The following is an 18,335-nucleotide window of genomic DNA, read 5'->3' on the forward strand; positions in this document are numbered from 1 at the left end:
TTGACTCTATGGGGGTGATCTTACTGAAAAAATTTAATCCCTTGGAAGAATCATGTAACAAGACACTGTGGGTGGAAGTTAAAAAAAGAAAAGGGGCAATCACTGTGATGTCGGTGTACTACAGGCCTCCCAACAGTACACGGGAAGTTGAAGAACGAATATATAAGCAGATTCTGGACAGATGTAGAAATAATAGGGTTGTTGTAATGGGAGACTTTAACTTTCCTCATATTGACTGGAAATCCCTTAGGGCTAGGGGTCTAGTTGGTGAGGAATTTGTTAAGTGTGGCCAGGAAGGCTTTTTGGAATGATATATAGATAGTCCAACTAGAGAAAGGGCAATACTGGACCTAGTACAAGGGAATGAGCCCAGCCAGCTTCTCAAAGTTGCAGTGGGGGAACCTGTGGTGAACAGTTACCACAATTCTGTAAGTTTTCGGATACTCATGGAAAAGAATAAGTGTTGTCCTGGGGTTAAGGCGCTCAATTAGGGGAAGGATAACTACAATTGGATTAGGCAGGATTTGGAGGCTGTTGTTTGGGTGAGGCTGTTTGAGGGTAAATCCATGTCTGACATGTGGGAGTCTTTTAAGGAGCAGTACAGGACAGGTATGTGCCTATGAAAAGGAAAGACAGGAAAGGCAGGATTGGCAACTGTGGATGACCAGGGAAATTGTGAATCTGGTCAAAAAGAAAAAGGATGCACATATGAGATCTAGGCAACTAAAAACAGGTGAAGGACTTAAAGAATACAGGGAAAGTAGAAAAGAACTCAAACTGGAAATTAGAAGGGCAAAAAGGGTCGCAAAGTGTCCTCGGCAGGCAGGATTAATGAGAATCCCAAGGCATTTATATTAGAAACATGAGTGTAGCTAGAGAAAGGGTTGGTCTACTCAAAAGCAAAGGAGGGAAATTATACGTAGAATCAAAGGAAGTGTGTGAGATCCTTAATGAGTTTGCATCAGTGTTCACAAGGGAGAGAGACACGTTGATTGATGTATACCCTCTGGAGCAAATCATCATTATGAGGGAGGAACAGCATTAAAGTAGACAAATCCCCAGGGCCAGATGGCATTGTTCCTCGATATGGATGGAGACAAGAGAGGAAATTGCTGGGCCTCTAACAGAAACCTGTTTCCTTGTTGGCCATAGGTGAGGTTCCAGAGGATTGGAGAATAGCCAAAGTTGTCTCATTATTTAAGGAAGGTAGAAGGAATAACCCGGGTATTTATGGGCCAGTGAGCTTGACCTCAATTATAGCGAAATTGTTGGAGAAGATTCTTAGGGACAGGATCTATACACGTTTGGATCTTGTTAGTGACAGACAGCATGGTTCTGTACGAGGGAGCTCATGTCTCACTAACTTGATTGAGTTTTTTGAGGAGGTGACAAAAATGATTCACAAAGGAAGGGTTATGATAGTTGTCTACATGGGCTTTAGTAAAACGTTTGATAAGGCCCCTCGTGGCAGGCTGGTACAAAAGGTTAAATCACATGGGATCAAGGGTAAACTAGCTAGATAGATTCAGAACTGGCTTGGCCATTGAAGACAGAAGGTAAGGACGGAAAGAATGGAGGTCTGCAACTGTTGGTGTTAACAAAAAACAAAGAACAAAATCAGCCTGGGAAACAGGCCCTTCGGCCCAACGAGCCCGCGCCGCCATCTCAACACCACCAGTCCCCCTCTCCACCCACGATCCCTGTCTAATGTTTTATGGCCATCCAGATTGAGGGAATCTGATTTAGGGACAATTTATTCCTGCCAATCGGCCTAACAGCACATCTTTGGGGTGTGGGAGGAAACCGGAGCACCCGGAGAAAACCCACGCAAGCACGGGGAGAATGCGCAAACTCCCACAGACACTGGCCCAAATCCATGTGTCCGCACAGTAATCAGCGATAGTCACTGAGCTGTCGTCTTGCCCAGTATCTGGTCCAGTTTAGGCACACACTAATGACATGAAGCACTAGGCCAATCTCAAACAGCCAAGGGCAGCCCCAGTATGACCCATCGCATGTATGCCCCTCGTTGGACACATGTTCTGCAGGGATCAGTGGATAGAGGAGAGCCGGTGGATGTGGTCTTTCTGGATTTTCAGAAGGCGTTTGACAAGGTACCTCACAAGAGGTTATTGCAGAAGGTCAGGGGACATGGAGTTGGGGGTAGGTGTTAGCGTGGATAGAGGATTGGTTGTCAAATAGGAGGCAGAGAGTGGGGGTCAATGGGTGCTATTCGGATTGGCGGATGGTGACTAGTGGGGTGCCCCAGGGGTCGGTGCTGGGGCCTCAGCTATTTACCATTTATATAGATGATCTGGAGGAGGGAACCGAGTGCAGGGTGTCGAAATTTGCTGATGACACCAAGATTGGGGGAACGGCAAATTGTGCGGAGGGTGTGGAGAGTCTGCAGAAGGATCTAGATAGGCTGGGCGAATGGGCCAGGAAATGGCAAATGGAATTTAATGTTGGCAAGTGTGAGGTGGTCCACTTTGGTAGGAAGAATGGTAGGAAGGACTATTACTTACGTGGCGAAAAACTGCAGCAGGCGACGGTGCAGAGGGACCTTGGGGTCCTTGTGCATGAATCGCAAAAACCCAGCTTGCAGGTGCAGCAGGTGGTCAGGAAGGCGAATGGGATGCTGGCCTTCATAGCGAGGGGGATTGAATACAAAAGTAGGGAGGTCTTGCTGCAGCTGTATAGGGCATTGGTGAGGCCGCAGCTGGAGTACTGTGTGCAGTTTTGGGCGCCGCACCTGCGCAAGGATATTTTGGCCCTGGAGGGAGTGCAGAGGAGGTTTACTAGGCTGATACCGGAGTTGAGGGGATTGAGCTATGAGGAGAGGCTGAATAAACTAGGCTTGTACTCGTTAGAGTTTAGAAGAATGAGGGGAGATCTCATTGAGACGTATAAGATGATGAATGGGATGGATAGGATAGAGGTGGAGAGACTCTTCCCGCTCAAAAAAGACAGTAGGACTAGGGGGCACAGCCTCAAGATAAAGGGGAGGCGGTTTAGAACGGAGTTGAGGAGGAACTTCTTCACTCAAAGGGTGGTGAATCTCTGGAATTCTCTGCCCGTTGAAGTGGTGGAGGCTGCCTCGCTAAATATTTTTAAGAAGCGGGTTGATGGGTTTTTTGATAAGAGAAGGGATTAAGGGTTATGGGGAGAGGGCGGGAAAGTGGAGCTGAGCCACGACAGATCAGCCATGATCTTATTGAATGGCGGGGCAGGCTCGAAGGGCCAGATGGCCTACTCCTGCTCCTATTTCTTATGTTCTTATGTTCTTATGTTCTTATGATCAGTGCTGGAACTTCTGTTGTTTGTAATATATATACAAATGACTTGGAAGAAAACGTAGCTGGTCTGATTAGCAAGTTTACAGATGATACTAAGATTGGCGGAGTTGCAGACAGTGATGAAGATTGTCAGAGAATACAGCAGGGTAGATTGGAAAATTGGACGGAGAAGTAGCAGATGGAATTTAATCTGGACAAATCCAAGGCAATGCATTTTGGTAGAGCCAATTCAGGTGAGAGCAAAGCCACACAAGGAGATCTGGGAGTACAGGTCCACAGATCTTTAAAACTGGCAGCACAGGTGGCATGCTTGCCTTCATTGGCCAGAACATAGAGTATAAAAGTTGGCAAATGTTGTGACAGTTATATAAAACATTGGTTTGGCCACGTTTGGAATGCTGTGTCCAATTTGGGTTGCTACACTACCAGAAAGAAGTGGAAGCTTTGGAGGGAATCTAGAAAAGGATGTTGCCTGGTATGGAAGGTATTAGCTGTGAGGAGAGATTGAATAAACTGGGATTGTTTTCCCTGGAAGGACAGAAGCTGAGGGGCCACCTAATAGAAGTGTATAAAATTATGAGGGACATTGGTAAAGTGAACAGTTAGAAGCTTTTTCCTAGGGCAGAAATTACAATTACAAGAGGGCACAAGTTCAAGGTAAGGGGGAAAAGGTTCAGCAGTGATGTGTAGGGAAATTGTTTTACACAGAGGCTGGTGGGGGCTTGGAATGCACAGCCAAGTGAGGTGGTTGAGGCAGACACATTCACAACATTTATGACTTACTTGGATAGACACATGAACAGGTGGGGAATAGAGTGATACAGGCTATTGGTCTAGGTATAGGCTTGGTGGGCTGAAGGGCCTGTTCCTATGCTGTACAGTTCTTTGTTCTTTAAGTGGGAAAACAGGAGAATTTCAAATCTGTTTTTTCAGCAAGACCACAAGTCCAATCTTGCGCCACTCTTGCTAAATCTGTTTCCTGCCAGCAGGAGGTGGTAAAATAGAAATGACATATCAAGATTAGCCTCACGCCCTTTTTGGACGTGGGGCTGATGTTGCTAGATATCTGGAGGCGGTAAGATCACAATGGGTGAGAAATTAAGTGCAAACCCGATCTTTTAGCCTCTCTCATGATCTTATCAGCTCACCTCGCCCAAAAACCGACAGGGCAAGAAGATAAGATCGCCCCCTATGTTTTTACTCAGCTTTGAATAATGGAGGTGTGAATTCCATAGATAAACTCATCCTGATATATCCATTCCTGAGGTTGTTCAATAACCTACGACTATTTAATTTGGAACTTTCCAGAAACTTGCTAATCTGTGTTAAATAAGCAATGGTCTCCTGACCTGTTTGGTGGCCGTCTAAACAGTTCGTCAGTGTCCATTTTCAGCAAATAAATTACAATTCCAAAAGTTTCTGTTGGAGTTTGGTCCATGTGTGAATTTATGAATGTGAGAATTGGTTCACTAGGGAAGGAAATCTGCCATCCTTACCTGGTCTGGCCTACATATGACTCAGGAGCCACAGCAATGTGATTCACTCTAAACTGCCCTCTGAACAAAGGCAACTAGAAATGCCAGCCAGCAACGCCCATGTCCCATGAAGGAATAAATAAAAGATGTCTTTACTGGGCAGGACAGTGATGCTCTGGTTCCTGGGATCAATGGTATTTTCATTATGAAAGAGTGGCTGCCCCTGCTATCAACATCATTGATAGGATAGGTGGGCAGGGAAATTTGCATTGACCAGTTGTAGTGTGGGGGTGGGGGGGGTGGTTGGCGGTTGCAGTATGTCCTAAGTGCTCCCAGGTGTTACAACATTTTATTGTTTTTGCTTTATACTGACTTGCCAAAATCAATCAGCAATTGATTGCATTTAGGGAACCAAGCCTTTGTAGTGTCTATTAAATAAGATTTTTTTTAACATCAGCCATGGAAATAAAATTGTCAAACCTAGCATATAAGTAATCTGCTGGCAGAATTGGCAATCAGATCTGAAATGCTTGCACTGGTGAACCTTCGAGTCCTGTTCGTTCAGCCAGTGGTAAAATGAGGTCAGTTTCTTTCTGCAACATTTTTTTTTCAGAGCAGGAGCAAAGCTAATGAGAAGCCAAACTACAGCTTTTACTCTGAGGACTTGATCATATCATGGTACAAGTTACTACGCCTCCATCATTCCACCACCCCCACCCATACACCAGTAATGTTGGTGTTTTGGGGCAACCCTCAGCTCATTGACTGTGGCGCTTCAAGAAGGCAGCTCACCACCACTTTCTCAAGGATAGCTTGGGGTGGGTAATAAATGCTGGCCAGCCAGCACCATCCACGTCCCAAGAAAAACACAAAAATGGAGTTCTTTCAGCATATGCAAGTGGCAATAGGTGACTTTGATAATGATTCAATGTGAGGAGCAGCGTATCAGAACCAGTGAGATCCTTCTGAGTTCCCTTTTTCCCCTTTTGCAGTCACAAGTGGCACAGTTGTAAAATCTGTTTGCAGATCCATTGTGAGTGCATTGTGCTTTTCCACACCAGGACTAGGGTGGTGTCTTTGGGTGTGGTGCAGAGTGACAAGAACCGTGGCATTTTCAAAGAAAATATCAATAGACAAAGGCACAGAAGTTGGCTTTAAAAGCATTATTTCCTTTGCATGCTACTGGGACTTTAAGTGACTGATTAAAAAAAAATGAATTGTTCTAACAATTTACTTTTTTTCTGTTCCCTTCTGTAAACTGTAAAGATACTCTTGATATTTTTACACTGTTTTCAAACAACTCAATGTGATTGCAAGTCTGTGACAAAAGCACAGGCATGGACTAACTTACCCTATTTCAGTTTATAGTACACTTGTGAAGAATCACAGAATCGTCATGGCATAGAAGGAGGCCATTTGGCCCATTGTGACTGAATCGGCTCTCCAAAAGAGCAATATGGTTTAGTGCCATTCCCCTTCCCTTTACTCCACTCATTGTTTCCATTCAAGTAATCTAATACTCCTGAATGCCTTGATTGGATCTACTCCACCACACTTCCAGCTAGCGCATTTCCGAAACAAGCCACTTGTTGTGCGAGAAAGGTGTTTTTCTCACATTATCTTTGCTTCTTCACCTTAAACCTGCACCCTCTTGTTCTTCATCCTTTTATGAGGGGGAGCAGTTTCTCCCTGTCTACTCTGTCCACGTGATTTTGAACAACCCTCCATTCAGAAGTGTGAACTCAAAGCTGATACCTCCATTTGGCAACTCTCTGCTTGTCTTGGCTTATAGAGCATGTTGCCTTGCTTTCACTGTATAAAGGAGATATATCATCGCTTAACGAGCACCTCATGGTTCTCTGTCACAGAATGAAAAGTGGGACCTATAGCAAATATAGAGAAGGACTTAATAAAAGTCTTCGCCCTTTTGGGAACAGTGCACTGCTTCGGATGAGTTAACAAAGTTTACCTTGCAGAGATGCCTTCATGTGTGACCTCTTTCTTGTTCAAAAGTCTTAGTCCCAAGAGCAGGCTGTTAATGCTGTTTTTATTGGCTGTGTACAGCACCTAAAGTACTTAAACGGTGAAAATTGCATAATTGTACAATTTACGTAAGGCTGTACAAAAATGATTTGAACTGGGTCAGAATAAATTGAATGTACTGCTACAATAAAACTGCCTTCAACAGAAATGGCAGTCGTAATGTTTGAAAGCAAATGAGACTTACTAACATGTATGACAATGTAATTTGTTCTCAAATTGTAGCAGTCTTGTCACTTCTGTATTATCGTGAAGCAGTGTTAGGTATACGGTGACAACATTGGCACCAATCCCCCAAGATGTATTGCCGATGTGAATTCCAAGCTTACTGAAGTCAAACAGTGTGGCACTGGAGTGAAACTGGGAGTTAAAATCGACTAATGGGATAATGGTGACTTCTCAGACACTCAGTCCCCATTTTAAACCTCTCACTTGACAGGCATGAAAGTGTCAGCTGAGGAGGTTGTAATCCTGTGTTGCACGGTGCTGTAATATTAATAATGGCACAGTAAGAACTCTCACAACACCAGGTTAAATCCAACAGGTTTATTTGGAATCATGGAGCTTTTGGAGCACTGCTCCTTTGTCAGGTGAGTGGAGAGGTAGGTTTCACAAAAATGGCATATATGGACAAAGACACAATTGCAAGATAATAATTGGAATGTGAATCCTTTCAGGTAATCAAGTCTTTACAGATAGCCTGTTATTATCCCTCTCTCCACTCTTACTGTTTGTACCTGTAAAGACTTGATTACCTGAAAGGATTCACATTCCAACACTTACCTTGCCATTGTGCCTCTGTCTCTATATGCCGTTTTTGTGAAACCTACCTCTCCACTCACCTGATGAAGGAGCAGTGCTCTGAAAGCTCGTGATCCCAAATAAACCTGTTGGACATTAACCTGGTATTGTGAGACTCCTTACAGTGTCCACCCCAGTCCAATGCCGGCATCGCCACATTACAAATAATGGCAATTCAATAGGACCCCGGCTGTAGCCTCCTGTTGACAAGTTCCTGCTCTTGCCTGCTGGCAGGTACTGAATCTCTCTGAGTGTTGGGTGGATTGAGGGAGTTTTAACCAAAATGAGATGCAGCATTAAAATTGGTAAAAGCACCATTCCTCCTGAACTGTCCAAGTGGGCTGCACGCTACTGGGCTCCAAATACACCCTTCATATCCCCTCGTCACAACTCTTTCTCTCTCTCTCTCTCATGGTCCCTTGAAGCAAGGGGAATGCTTGCCACAGAGCCTGTGGCGAGGGATTGTGTGTGAAATCTTTTTGGCTCGGGGATGTGCTGCATCTATGGCCTGGTTCTGGCTGGCCAGGCAACTCTCCCGCTCTTCTCCTCTGCCTTTGGCATTTCAATCAATCTGCTTGGCTCACATGCACATCCTGTGGCCATCAATTTCTGGGTGGGGCTTGAACCCTGAATTCCTGGCTCAGAGGTAGGGACAGTAGCTACTGCACAATAGTGTCTGCCACTCCACCCTCCGAAAGGTGTATGGATGTGCACCTCAAATGCCACAACCTGCAGGGCTAAGGAGCAAATGCTGGAGAGTGAGATCAAGCTGGGTGGCTCATTTTCCAGCTGGCACTGGCTCAGTGAGTCAAATGGCCTCTTTCTGTGCGATAAGTCTTTTTGAACCCAAATCCCGCACAATAATTGAGGGCATGATATTAAGTGCTTTGAATAGTGTGATAAAATGATCACTCTTGTCCCTGGAGAGGCAGAGGGAGAGAAGCAAAAAGAAACTGTAGGTGTGCAAACTCATACCCCTCTGACACTCAGTGATATTGGCTCAAACATTTAAAGCAGTGGCATGGGATCGACCTCTTGCCCTATACGGCAAAGCAAAAAAACGTCAGACACAACAAAAGCTTACAAATAATCCACAGCGGGCTTGATATCCACTTTATGTTGCTACATTTTATTATATTTATTATTTGACAATTGATTGAAATACACATGGTGGAAAATGATAAAACAAACCTGCTTTTGTCTTTGGTCTCTGTAGCAGACGTGATTGAGAATTGCTGTACTACTGGGCAACAGTGGGCTGCAAACAATAGCCAGTGCTTCGACATTCCTGCGAGGAGCCTTGACTCTGTTGCCTGCAGGTAAGTGGCCTCCTGGATCGTACAGCTTGTCCGTGAAACAGGTAAAACAATAAATCTTTTCAATATCTAAAATACACAGTCTACATGAAACAATTCATCATCTAATTCCTTAAAGCATCCCTTGATAAGCAGTGTTAGTTATTCAAAATGGTGGAAACCCATTATCATTTAGGAGCTTGTACTTGAATCATTTAGGAACATTACGTACGTAAACGACAAGGTCACAGATTTTCTCCAAAAAATCCTAAGTGTCGAATTCGCGTAAAAATTGGAGTAAGTCCTGCTGGCTTTTTCAGAGGGAATTTCAAAATGAATCTCCCAGTCTGTGCACTACAGAGTACACTAGTGTGAATCATGCTGAAATTCAAGAGTGGGGCCTATCCCTGCTGGACAGGCTGGCAGCATAGCGCTGAGTGGGCCACTGCGCATGCACCAATCTGTCAGTACGTACATGGTGGCCCCACACTGCCTGCCTCCCAATTGCTGTAAGAAGTCTCACAATACCAGGTTAAAGTCTAACAGGTTTGTATGGTAATAAACACCACTAGCTTTCGGATCACTGCTCCTTCGTCAGGTGAGTGGGGAGTTCTGATCAAAACAGGGCGTATAAAGGCACACACAGTTCACAGAATACTGATAGAATGCGAGTCTTTACATCTAATCAAGTCTTAAAGGTGCAGACAGTATGAGTGGAGATAGCATTAAGTATAGGTTAAAGAGGTGTGTATTGTCTCCAGACAGGTCAGTAAGTGAGATGTTGCAAGCCCAGGCAAGTCATGGGGGTTACAGATAGTGTGACATGAACCCAAGATCCCAGTTGAGGCCATCCTCATGCATGCAGAACTTGGCTATCAGTTTCTGCTCAGCGACTCTGTGCTGTTGTGTGTCGTGAAGGCCGCCTTGGAGAACGTTTATCCGAAGATCAGAGGCCAAATGCCTGTGACTGCTGAAGTGTTCGCCAACAGTAAGAGAACACTCTTGCCTGGTGATTGACGAGCGGCGTTCATTCATCCGTTGTTGTGGTGTCTGCATGCAGACATTACGACAATTCTTCACGACATATGACACCGCAGAGTCGCCGAGCAGAAACTGTTTCCAAGTTCTGTACACATGAGGACGGCCTCAACCAGGATCTTGGGTTCATGTCACACTATCTGTAACCCCCGTGACTTGCTTGGCTTACAACATCTCACTTACTGCCCTGTCTGGAGACAATACACATCTCTTTAACCTATGCTTAATGCTCTCTCCGTGCACATTAGTTGCACCTTTAAGACTTGATTAGATGTAAAGACTCACATTCTAATCAGTATTCTGTAAACTGTGTGTGCCTTTCTATGTCGCATTTGTGATCAGAACTCCCCACTCACCTGACGAAGGAGCAGCGCTCCGAAAGCTAGTGGTATTTACTACCAAATAAACCTGTTGGACTTCAACCTGGTGTTGTGAGACTTCTTGCTGTGTTTACCCCAGTTCAACGCCGGCATCTCCACATCATGGCTAGTCTCTCCAGCAGGGATAGGCTCCACTCTTGAATTTCAGCATGAATCATACTTATGCACTCTACAGTGCACAGACTGTGGGAGATCCATTTTGAAATTTCCTCTGAAAAAACCAGCAGGACTTACTCCAGTTTTTATGTGAATTCAACACTTAGGATTTTTTGGAGAGAATCTGTGATGTTGGTAGTTTATGTTCCATTAGCCTGGATTACATTAATCCAAAACCTAGCCAATCCAAATGTCAATTTCAGACTGTGAATTTGATTTCAGCAGATTTGGTACTGTCTCGAGATGTGACCTTCTCCTTCTCAAGGTGACCAGGAATGGGCAATAATACAAGTAACAGCCTGTGTGTTATCTGATGTGACATTGGCTAATGTTGTCACTGAGTAATAACACTGGAAGAGTGTTTTATTCTCCAAATTCAATAGCTTTCAATTCAATAAGGGCGAAAAAATTCACCAGTAATTGGAAACGTTCTTTTCTCCGGTGTAGTGAGTCTGTGATTTTACCAGTATTCGATAATTTCTAAGAATTTTTTTGAAAAGACAATCACATTAAGGAGTGCAGAGCTGGTTATGCTGTTGAATATTTTAAGCAGACTAACAGGTGACATATAAGAACTTGGGAGTGAGGCCACTATTAATGTCTAATCTTGGCGACTCCAATGGATTTCAAATTTCTTTGTGAAAATATTTTTGTGCACGTCATTATTTGGTTTGATTTGATTTATTATTGTCACATGTATTAACATATAATGAAAAGTATTGTTTCTTGCACGCTATACAGTCAAAGCATACCATTCATAGAGAAGGAAACGAGACAGAATGTAATACAGTCATAGCCAGTCACATTCTATCAGATGCTCAAAGACACATTCATTGGACAGCACATTAAAATTTGTGTGCAAACTCAAATTTTCCAAATACTTTCCCCTTTCATCCAGTAAGGTGCATTACACAGCTTCACGGTTGAACATTGAAGTATTGTCTGCAACAATAGTCAACCAGATGGATTTTCACAACAATCGTAAATGAGAATTATTAGACTTTTAATTCCAGGTTTTTATTGAATGTAGGTTGTTTTGCCACGTTTGCAATATAATTAAGTGTCCAAAGCAGATTTCAACTTTTACTGGAGATAATCAGAGTAACTAGAAATGTTGGAAGCATTAAACGAAAACCAAAGGATATTGAAAATGGTCGGCATCTGAGCAGTCAAGAAAGGCTTTGTGGGAAATGAAAATAATATTTCTTGATTTAAAGACATACAAGTATCTGAACAACTAAAGATCTTTTATTTAATATTTGCACGTTAAAAATACAATGCACAACCTTGGAGTGAAGGAGTGCTCTTTTAAAACTGAAGCGAGGTGGAATTTCTTCAGCTAGAGGGTGGTGAATCTGCTGCAGAAGGCTGTGGAGGCCAGGTCATTGAGTGTCTTTCAGACAGAGATAGATAGGTTCCTGATCAACAAAGGGATCAAAGGTTATGGGGAGAAGGCAGGAGAATGGTGATGAGAACCATATCAGTCATGATTGAATGGTGGAGCAGACTCAATGGGCCAAATGACTAATTCTGCTCCTATATCTTATGGTCGTATGGTCTAAAAGGGATTTTGATGAAAATGGAGATTCAGAACTAGTTGTTGACAGTGGAAAGCGGACTTGTGAAATGAACCAAAATTATTTCTAGCTTGATTGATAGTTTCAAAAGGGGAAAGGAGAAATGTGATTGAAGATAATAAGATATTATTTGGGTAGTCTGGTCTGCATGAGGATTAGGAAGAAAGTACAGAAATCTTGGAAGAGGGTCGAAATTCATCTATTGATCCAGTCATGCACAGATTGGGAAAATAGAAGGGAGATACGTTCCCGCTTCAGAAGCTTCCTGGGCACTGAATAGCTGTGATAGTTTTTATAGAAATTCACAACAGTTCCATTCTGCGCATAAAAACAAAGAATTGATATTTAGGATCATCCAGCAAAGTTGATTAAATATTTTTGTTTGAGTTTAACTTGTCCCTTAGCTTTATTACCTCATACCCATTCAGAAATCCTGGCATAATGCAGGGCATAACTTCAAAATCTTCAGATAAGACTAAATTGAAAGTACTGTAGTGTGTGAGGAGGGTAATGATAGACATCAAGAGGACAGAGTCAGGCTAGTAGAAGGAATTGACAAGTGGCAGGTGAAATTTAATGCGGTGAAGTGTGCAGTGATTCACTTTGTTGGAAACATGTAGAGGGAGAACAGAAAATAAAGGGTCCAATTCCGAAGAGGATGGAGGAGCAGAGGCATCTGGAGATACAAGTGCAAAACATTGAAGGTGTTCAGGCAGGTTGAGAAAGCAGTTAATAAATCATATGGGATTCTGAGCTTTCTAATCAGAGACACAGAGTACAAAGGTGAGGAAGTTATGATAAACCTGTATGAAAGAGTGAATTTTGAGTCTGATTTTGGGCATCACAAATCATAGCACAGTGGTTAGCACTGCTGCTTCACAGTGGCAGGGACCCAGGTTTGATTCTCAGCTTGAGTCACTGTCTGTGTGGAGTTTGCACATTCTCGCTGTGTCTGCGTGGGTTTCCTCCGGGTCCTCCAGTTTCCTCCCACTGTCCAAAATACTGCTGGTTAGGTGCATTGGCCATGCTAAATTCTCCCTCAGTGTAGCTAAACAGGCGCCGGACTGTGGTGACTAGGGGATTTTCACAGTAACTTCATTGCAGTGTTAATGTACGCTTCCTTGTGACATTAGTAAATAAACTTTAGAAAAATCTTTAGACACCAAAGAGAGCTCCATGTGATTGGAAATCAAAGGACCTCTTGCAGTGTGTCAGCTAAGTTACATTTAAAAAAAGTAAACTTCATGCAATGAAGTTTCCGTGAAAATCCCCTAAGTTGCCAGAGTTCAAATGGATGGATTATTGAAGGTATGGAAACTATTTATGTCGGTATCTTTAATGAGGGAAATTGCATTAAGTTCCAGTGAATTACATTTTAATTGCTTGCAAGTGGTTGATTTTGAATACTTGAGGGTCCCAGTTGATGGGTGGGTACGTTTCCTGCCCATTTACTCTCCCAACACTGACTCCATCCGGAGCTATATTCCTGCTTCTGGGATTCTGATGAGCAGCCTCCTGTGCAATTTTTTGATAAAAGCAAAATACTGTGGATGCTGGAATCTTTGACTCGAAATGTCAGCTCTTTTCTCTCCTTATAGGTGCTGCCAGACATGCTGAGATTTTCCAGCATTTTCTCTTTTTTGAGGCTGCCTGTCTGCCGCCTTGCCCACTCCAACAGGCTCCCCAATATCCAGTCTCCTGTCTCGCTATAAATCAGTCTACAAGACTAGTTCCGTAACATAGCAGCTCTACTGCACTACAGTGTAACACATGGAATGCCATGTTATGAACTTAGATTGACATTTCACCTTTCATTAGAACTCATCGACCTGAAATGCTGACTCTGTAAGGACAACTGATTTCCTCCCCTAAAGGATGTTAGTGAGCCAGAGGAGTTTTTAACGACAATTGGTGATAGTTTCACGGGCTGGAATTTTCCCTGCAATGGGGCCATTGAAATTGCCATTCACATCGGTAGGGCTGGAAGATCCCATTGGTGTGAAGGGCTGGAAAACTTTGGCTATGGTCATCATTATTGAGACCAGCTTTCAATTCCAGATTTATGAACTGAATTGAAATTCTGTGGTGGGATTTAACCCGTGTCTCCAGAGGAAACCGGGGTTTGGGGGAGGAAGGAGGGGTGTGTGTGTGTGTGTGTGTGTGTGTGTGTGTGTGTATGTGTGTGTGTGTGTGTGTGTGTGTGTGTGTGTGCAGAATTCTCCCATCTTGAGACAAAGTGCTGTGGCAGGAGTGGGGGTTGGAATGTGGAGTGCTTCCCCCACTGTGGAGACTGGTGAGAAAATGTGTCAAATCTCATTAATTTCTGCCCGGGTATTTCATGCTGTAACCATTGGCGGGACAAAACTGGATGGAGTGCAGTCCATCATCATATCTGGGCACCATATTGAAAAGATGCCACCATCACTGACCCACCATTGGAGAAAGAAGGTGGACCTTCTGAAAATGACGTTAAATCTCTGGGCGCATTCTGAGACTGGAGATGGATCGGCTCAGAAAGTAGGTCAATCTCCAATAACATTCTGATGCTGGAAGATGGAACCCCTCCAGGACACTGAGTCTGGAAGATCCACCTTATGCATCCCTGACCCACTGCTGTGGTGTTCCGAAGTCCAGGATTGCAGATGGCCCCCACCCTGAGTTCTGGAAGCAGCCCCAGGCATTGTTCAGAGGAGTCCTGACATCTGCATGCCACGTTCCAAATGTGTTTCACACCGACATGTTTTTCCACTAGCGTCATGGAGAATCAGGCATGGAAGGGTCGGGCCTTCACCTGTATCCCATGAACACAATGTGTGTTTTCCAACCCGCCATGACAGACACCAGTGGAAAATCCCGTTGTAAATTCAGGCCAGCGTGAAACTGATTTCTGGGCCTGCACCATATCCCACCCCAACATCTGCCATTGATCAATCCAGTGGGGGTTTCGACAATTACGCCCTGGGTCTGTGGATTACTTGTCCGGGAACATAATCACTATGTCACTATCTCCCAATGTATATTTGAACAGGGTAATTTTACAAACTTAATTTGTATAATTTAAACAAAGCACTGCTCTGACCATAATATGTCCCTGTTTTGTTAACAGAATTGCGCAGAAACAGTGCTGTGTCTCATATATGGAGGAACGTAGCTGCTTAGTTGGTATCAACTTTGCAAAAGAAAATGCAGACTGCTATGCAAATCCACATGATGTTTGTGGAGCGGCAATCTATACGGCAAGTATTTCGCAGCACCTTACCTTTCTCACACAATACTGTCACTGTCAATGGTGTTTCTAAAAGGACAGGCTGCAATTAAGATACTCAAGTGCTTTGATTCCACGAAACACAAGTCATTTGTTGTCAAAGAATAAAATAAAAATATCTCCAAACAGCACCTCTTACAATCTGGAGACACCCTAAAAGTTTAACATTTATTAATCACAAGTATTGCTTACATTAATGCTGCAATAAAATTACTGTGAAATTCTCCTATTCGCCACACTCCGGCACCTGTTCAAGTCAATGCAGCTAACCAGCACATCTTTCAGAATGTGGGAGGAAACTGGAGCATCCGAAGGAAACCCTCGCAGACAATGTGCAAACTCCGCACAGACAGTGATTCAAGCCAGGAATCGAACCCAGGTCCCTGGCACTGTGAAACAGCAGGGTCTAATCACTGATCCTAAAGCGCTTTGTAACCAATGGAGTGCTGTTGAGGTTACCTTTTGAGATCTGCTACATGAGGCAGACCGCTTTGAAACTATTAGTTTGTGGTTTGCCGACTAATATAAACAATTGTTTTATTGGAATTATTGCATTTACAGCCCAAAGATAGACTTAGTGGGCTGCACAGTGGTTAACACTGCTGCCTCACAGTGCCAGGGACCCAGGTTCGATTTCTGGTTTGGGTCACTGTCTGTGCGGAGTCTACATGTCCTCCCTGTGTCTGCATGGGTTTCCTCCGGGTGCTCCAGTTTCCTCCCATAGCCGAAAGACGTGTTGGTTAGGTGCATTGGCAATGCTAAATTCTCCCTGAGTGTACCTGAACAGATGCCAAAGTGTGGGACTAGGAGATTTTCACAGTAACTGCATTGCAGTGATAATGTAAGCCTACTTGTGACACTTAATAAGTAAACTTTAAAACTGTACGACAGTGCTGTTGCAAGTTGGGTATTTGTACAATTCAATCCACGTATAGTAAACACAAGTAACACTGGTGGCTATGTGTGAATCACTATGCTTAGCAAAAAGGGACTCAGCAGATGTGTAGGTAATGTGTAGTAAGCTTGATGTCTCTTCATATTAAACATTCAAATTCAAATTGCTCGAGGACATAGCCTTAAGGATGAAGTCAGAATACACTCTAGTGCAAAAAGAATAGTTCAAATCTGAATTCCTTTTCCCCCTAATCAGCCTTTTAGACTGGGATTCAATTGGAAGCCGGAATCTTATGGCCATTCATGCTGGCAGGATTTTCCCATCCTGCTGTAGTGAATGGAGATTTGGCAGGGCGCCAAGATCTCCGACATCGCTGCGGTGGGAACGTGGTGTGAGCAGCCAGTAAGATCACGTCCCAATGCTCAAAGTGAGATTGATAGATTGTTGTAATGCAAGGGTATTAAGGGCTATGGAAGAGGGCAAGTAGGTGGTATTACAATTCAAATCGACCATGATCTATTTGAAGGGGGGAACAGGCTCAAGGAGCTGACTGACCTCCTCCTGTTTGTTCATTCCTAGAAAACTTACCAGTCAGCTGAAGACTTTTAAAACTGACCATTGCACTGACTTATAGTCTTTACGAATTTGCAATTATTTATTTCATTAACTGAATCATTATGTGACTCCTTATTACAATACCCACTGATGAGCATCTTTCCTTAGCAGCGTAAAGGACACTTTATTTTTTGGTTCTGAGATCTGACTTTGATTCCAGCCCCGATTGTGATTGAAATGGAACTTACTTCTTTGACTCCAGTCTCTAAATCAGCAGATAATGTTGATCATTACTCAGCACAAATTAATTTGACATTTGCCATCACATTCAGAAAGGCCACAGGGATAAAAGGCATGGGAAGTGAGGCTGGGATTAAGGAGGCAGCTGGCTATTAGTCCCATCACTGATCTGATTCCTGAGTTATAATAGAAATTTTACATTGATGAGCACCAGGAGCCATTTTGAACGAGCTGGAAGATTAAGGTACACTTGCTACTATAGTGTAAAGTTTTATTACTTAAGATTTCCTCAGATTAGACTGTGGTCAGGATGAGGAAAAAGCAGCGCTTCTAACAACTAACTTGGTAAGGAGACATCAGAAGTTATCTTCAAAAATAAAACATTTTGTTTCAAAACCAATTTCATACTCACTTTAAGTCATCTGTTTATCAAACATTTAGGCCAGGATTCCCAAAAAATTCTAAGTGCCGAATTTGCGTAAAAACGGGAGTAACTCCCTCTAGATTTTTAAGCAGGATTTTTGAAATTAATCTCCCACTCTCTGAGCACTGCAGAGTGCCTCAAAGAGAGTCATGTTGAAAATCCAGGCCTGTTCACGTTGGAGAGGGCAATAGTATAGCGCTGAGTGGGTCACTGTGCACACACTGATCTGTCAGAGTGGAGATCGGCGCATGTGCAGTAGTCCTGCACTGCTGGCTTCCTCATCGCTGACCAACTCAATCACTGCAGGTCTCTGTCTTTTCCTTCTCCACCGTCTTCCCTACTATCCCCCACTCTGCTCTGGCTCTGTCCCTCTCTCTCCTGCTAACTTCCTGTAGCTCCGCCCCACTGTCTCCCACTGGCCACCTCTGACTCTGTCCCAGTCTCTCCCCAACTGGCCTTCTCTGGCTCTGTCCCACTCACCCCCATGGCCACCTCTGACTCTGCCCCACTCTCCCTGACTGGCCTCCTCTGACTCTGTCCCACTCTCTCCCGCTGGCCTTCTCTAGCTCTGTCCCACTCTTATCTACTTGCCTCCTCTGGCTCTGCTCCACTCTCCCCCACTGGCCTCCTCTGGCTCTGCTCCACTCTCCCCCACTGGCCTCCTCTGGCTCTGCTCCAGTCTCCCCCACTGGCCTCCTCTGGCTCTGTCCCACACTCTCCCACTTGGCCTCTAGCTCTCCCCAACTCTCCTCTGGCTCTCCCCCACTCTCCAGCTAGCGATCGATTCTCTCACGTAACCTCCTCCAGGGAATCACTGATTGGCCAATCAGAGCATTCTGCCAATCGGGATAGTGAAAGGCAGACCAATCAGGCTGAGAAAGTGCCCCATTGAGAACCA

General features: G+C 44.0%; 1 protein-coding gene across 1 annotated transcript in view; it reads left to right on the forward strand.

Annotated features, from left to right (window-relative positions):
• The window catches only part of fbln2 (fibulin 2), a 217,955-nt gene that overhangs the window by 117,695 nt on the left and 81,925 nt on the right, over nucleotides 1–18,335 (forward strand). Inside the window, exons 5-6 of the mRNA XM_080182283.1 lie at nucleotides 8,829–8,931; nucleotides 15,165–15,294. Of these exons, the coding sequence (XP_080038409.1) occupies nucleotides 8,829–8,931; nucleotides 15,165–15,294 (233 nt within the window). The remainder of the gene's footprint in view (nucleotides 1–8,828; nucleotides 8,932–15,164; nucleotides 15,295–18,335) is intronic.

Source organism: Carcharhinus amblyrhynchos, chromosome 3 (assembly GCF_965287045.1).
Source record: "Carcharhinus amblyrhynchos chromosome 3, sCarAmb.v2.hapA, whole genome shotgun sequence".
In the NCBI taxonomy this organism is placed as follows: domain Eukaryota; kingdom Metazoa; phylum Chordata; class Chondrichthyes; order Carcharhiniformes; family Carcharhinidae; genus Carcharhinus; species Carcharhinus amblyrhynchos.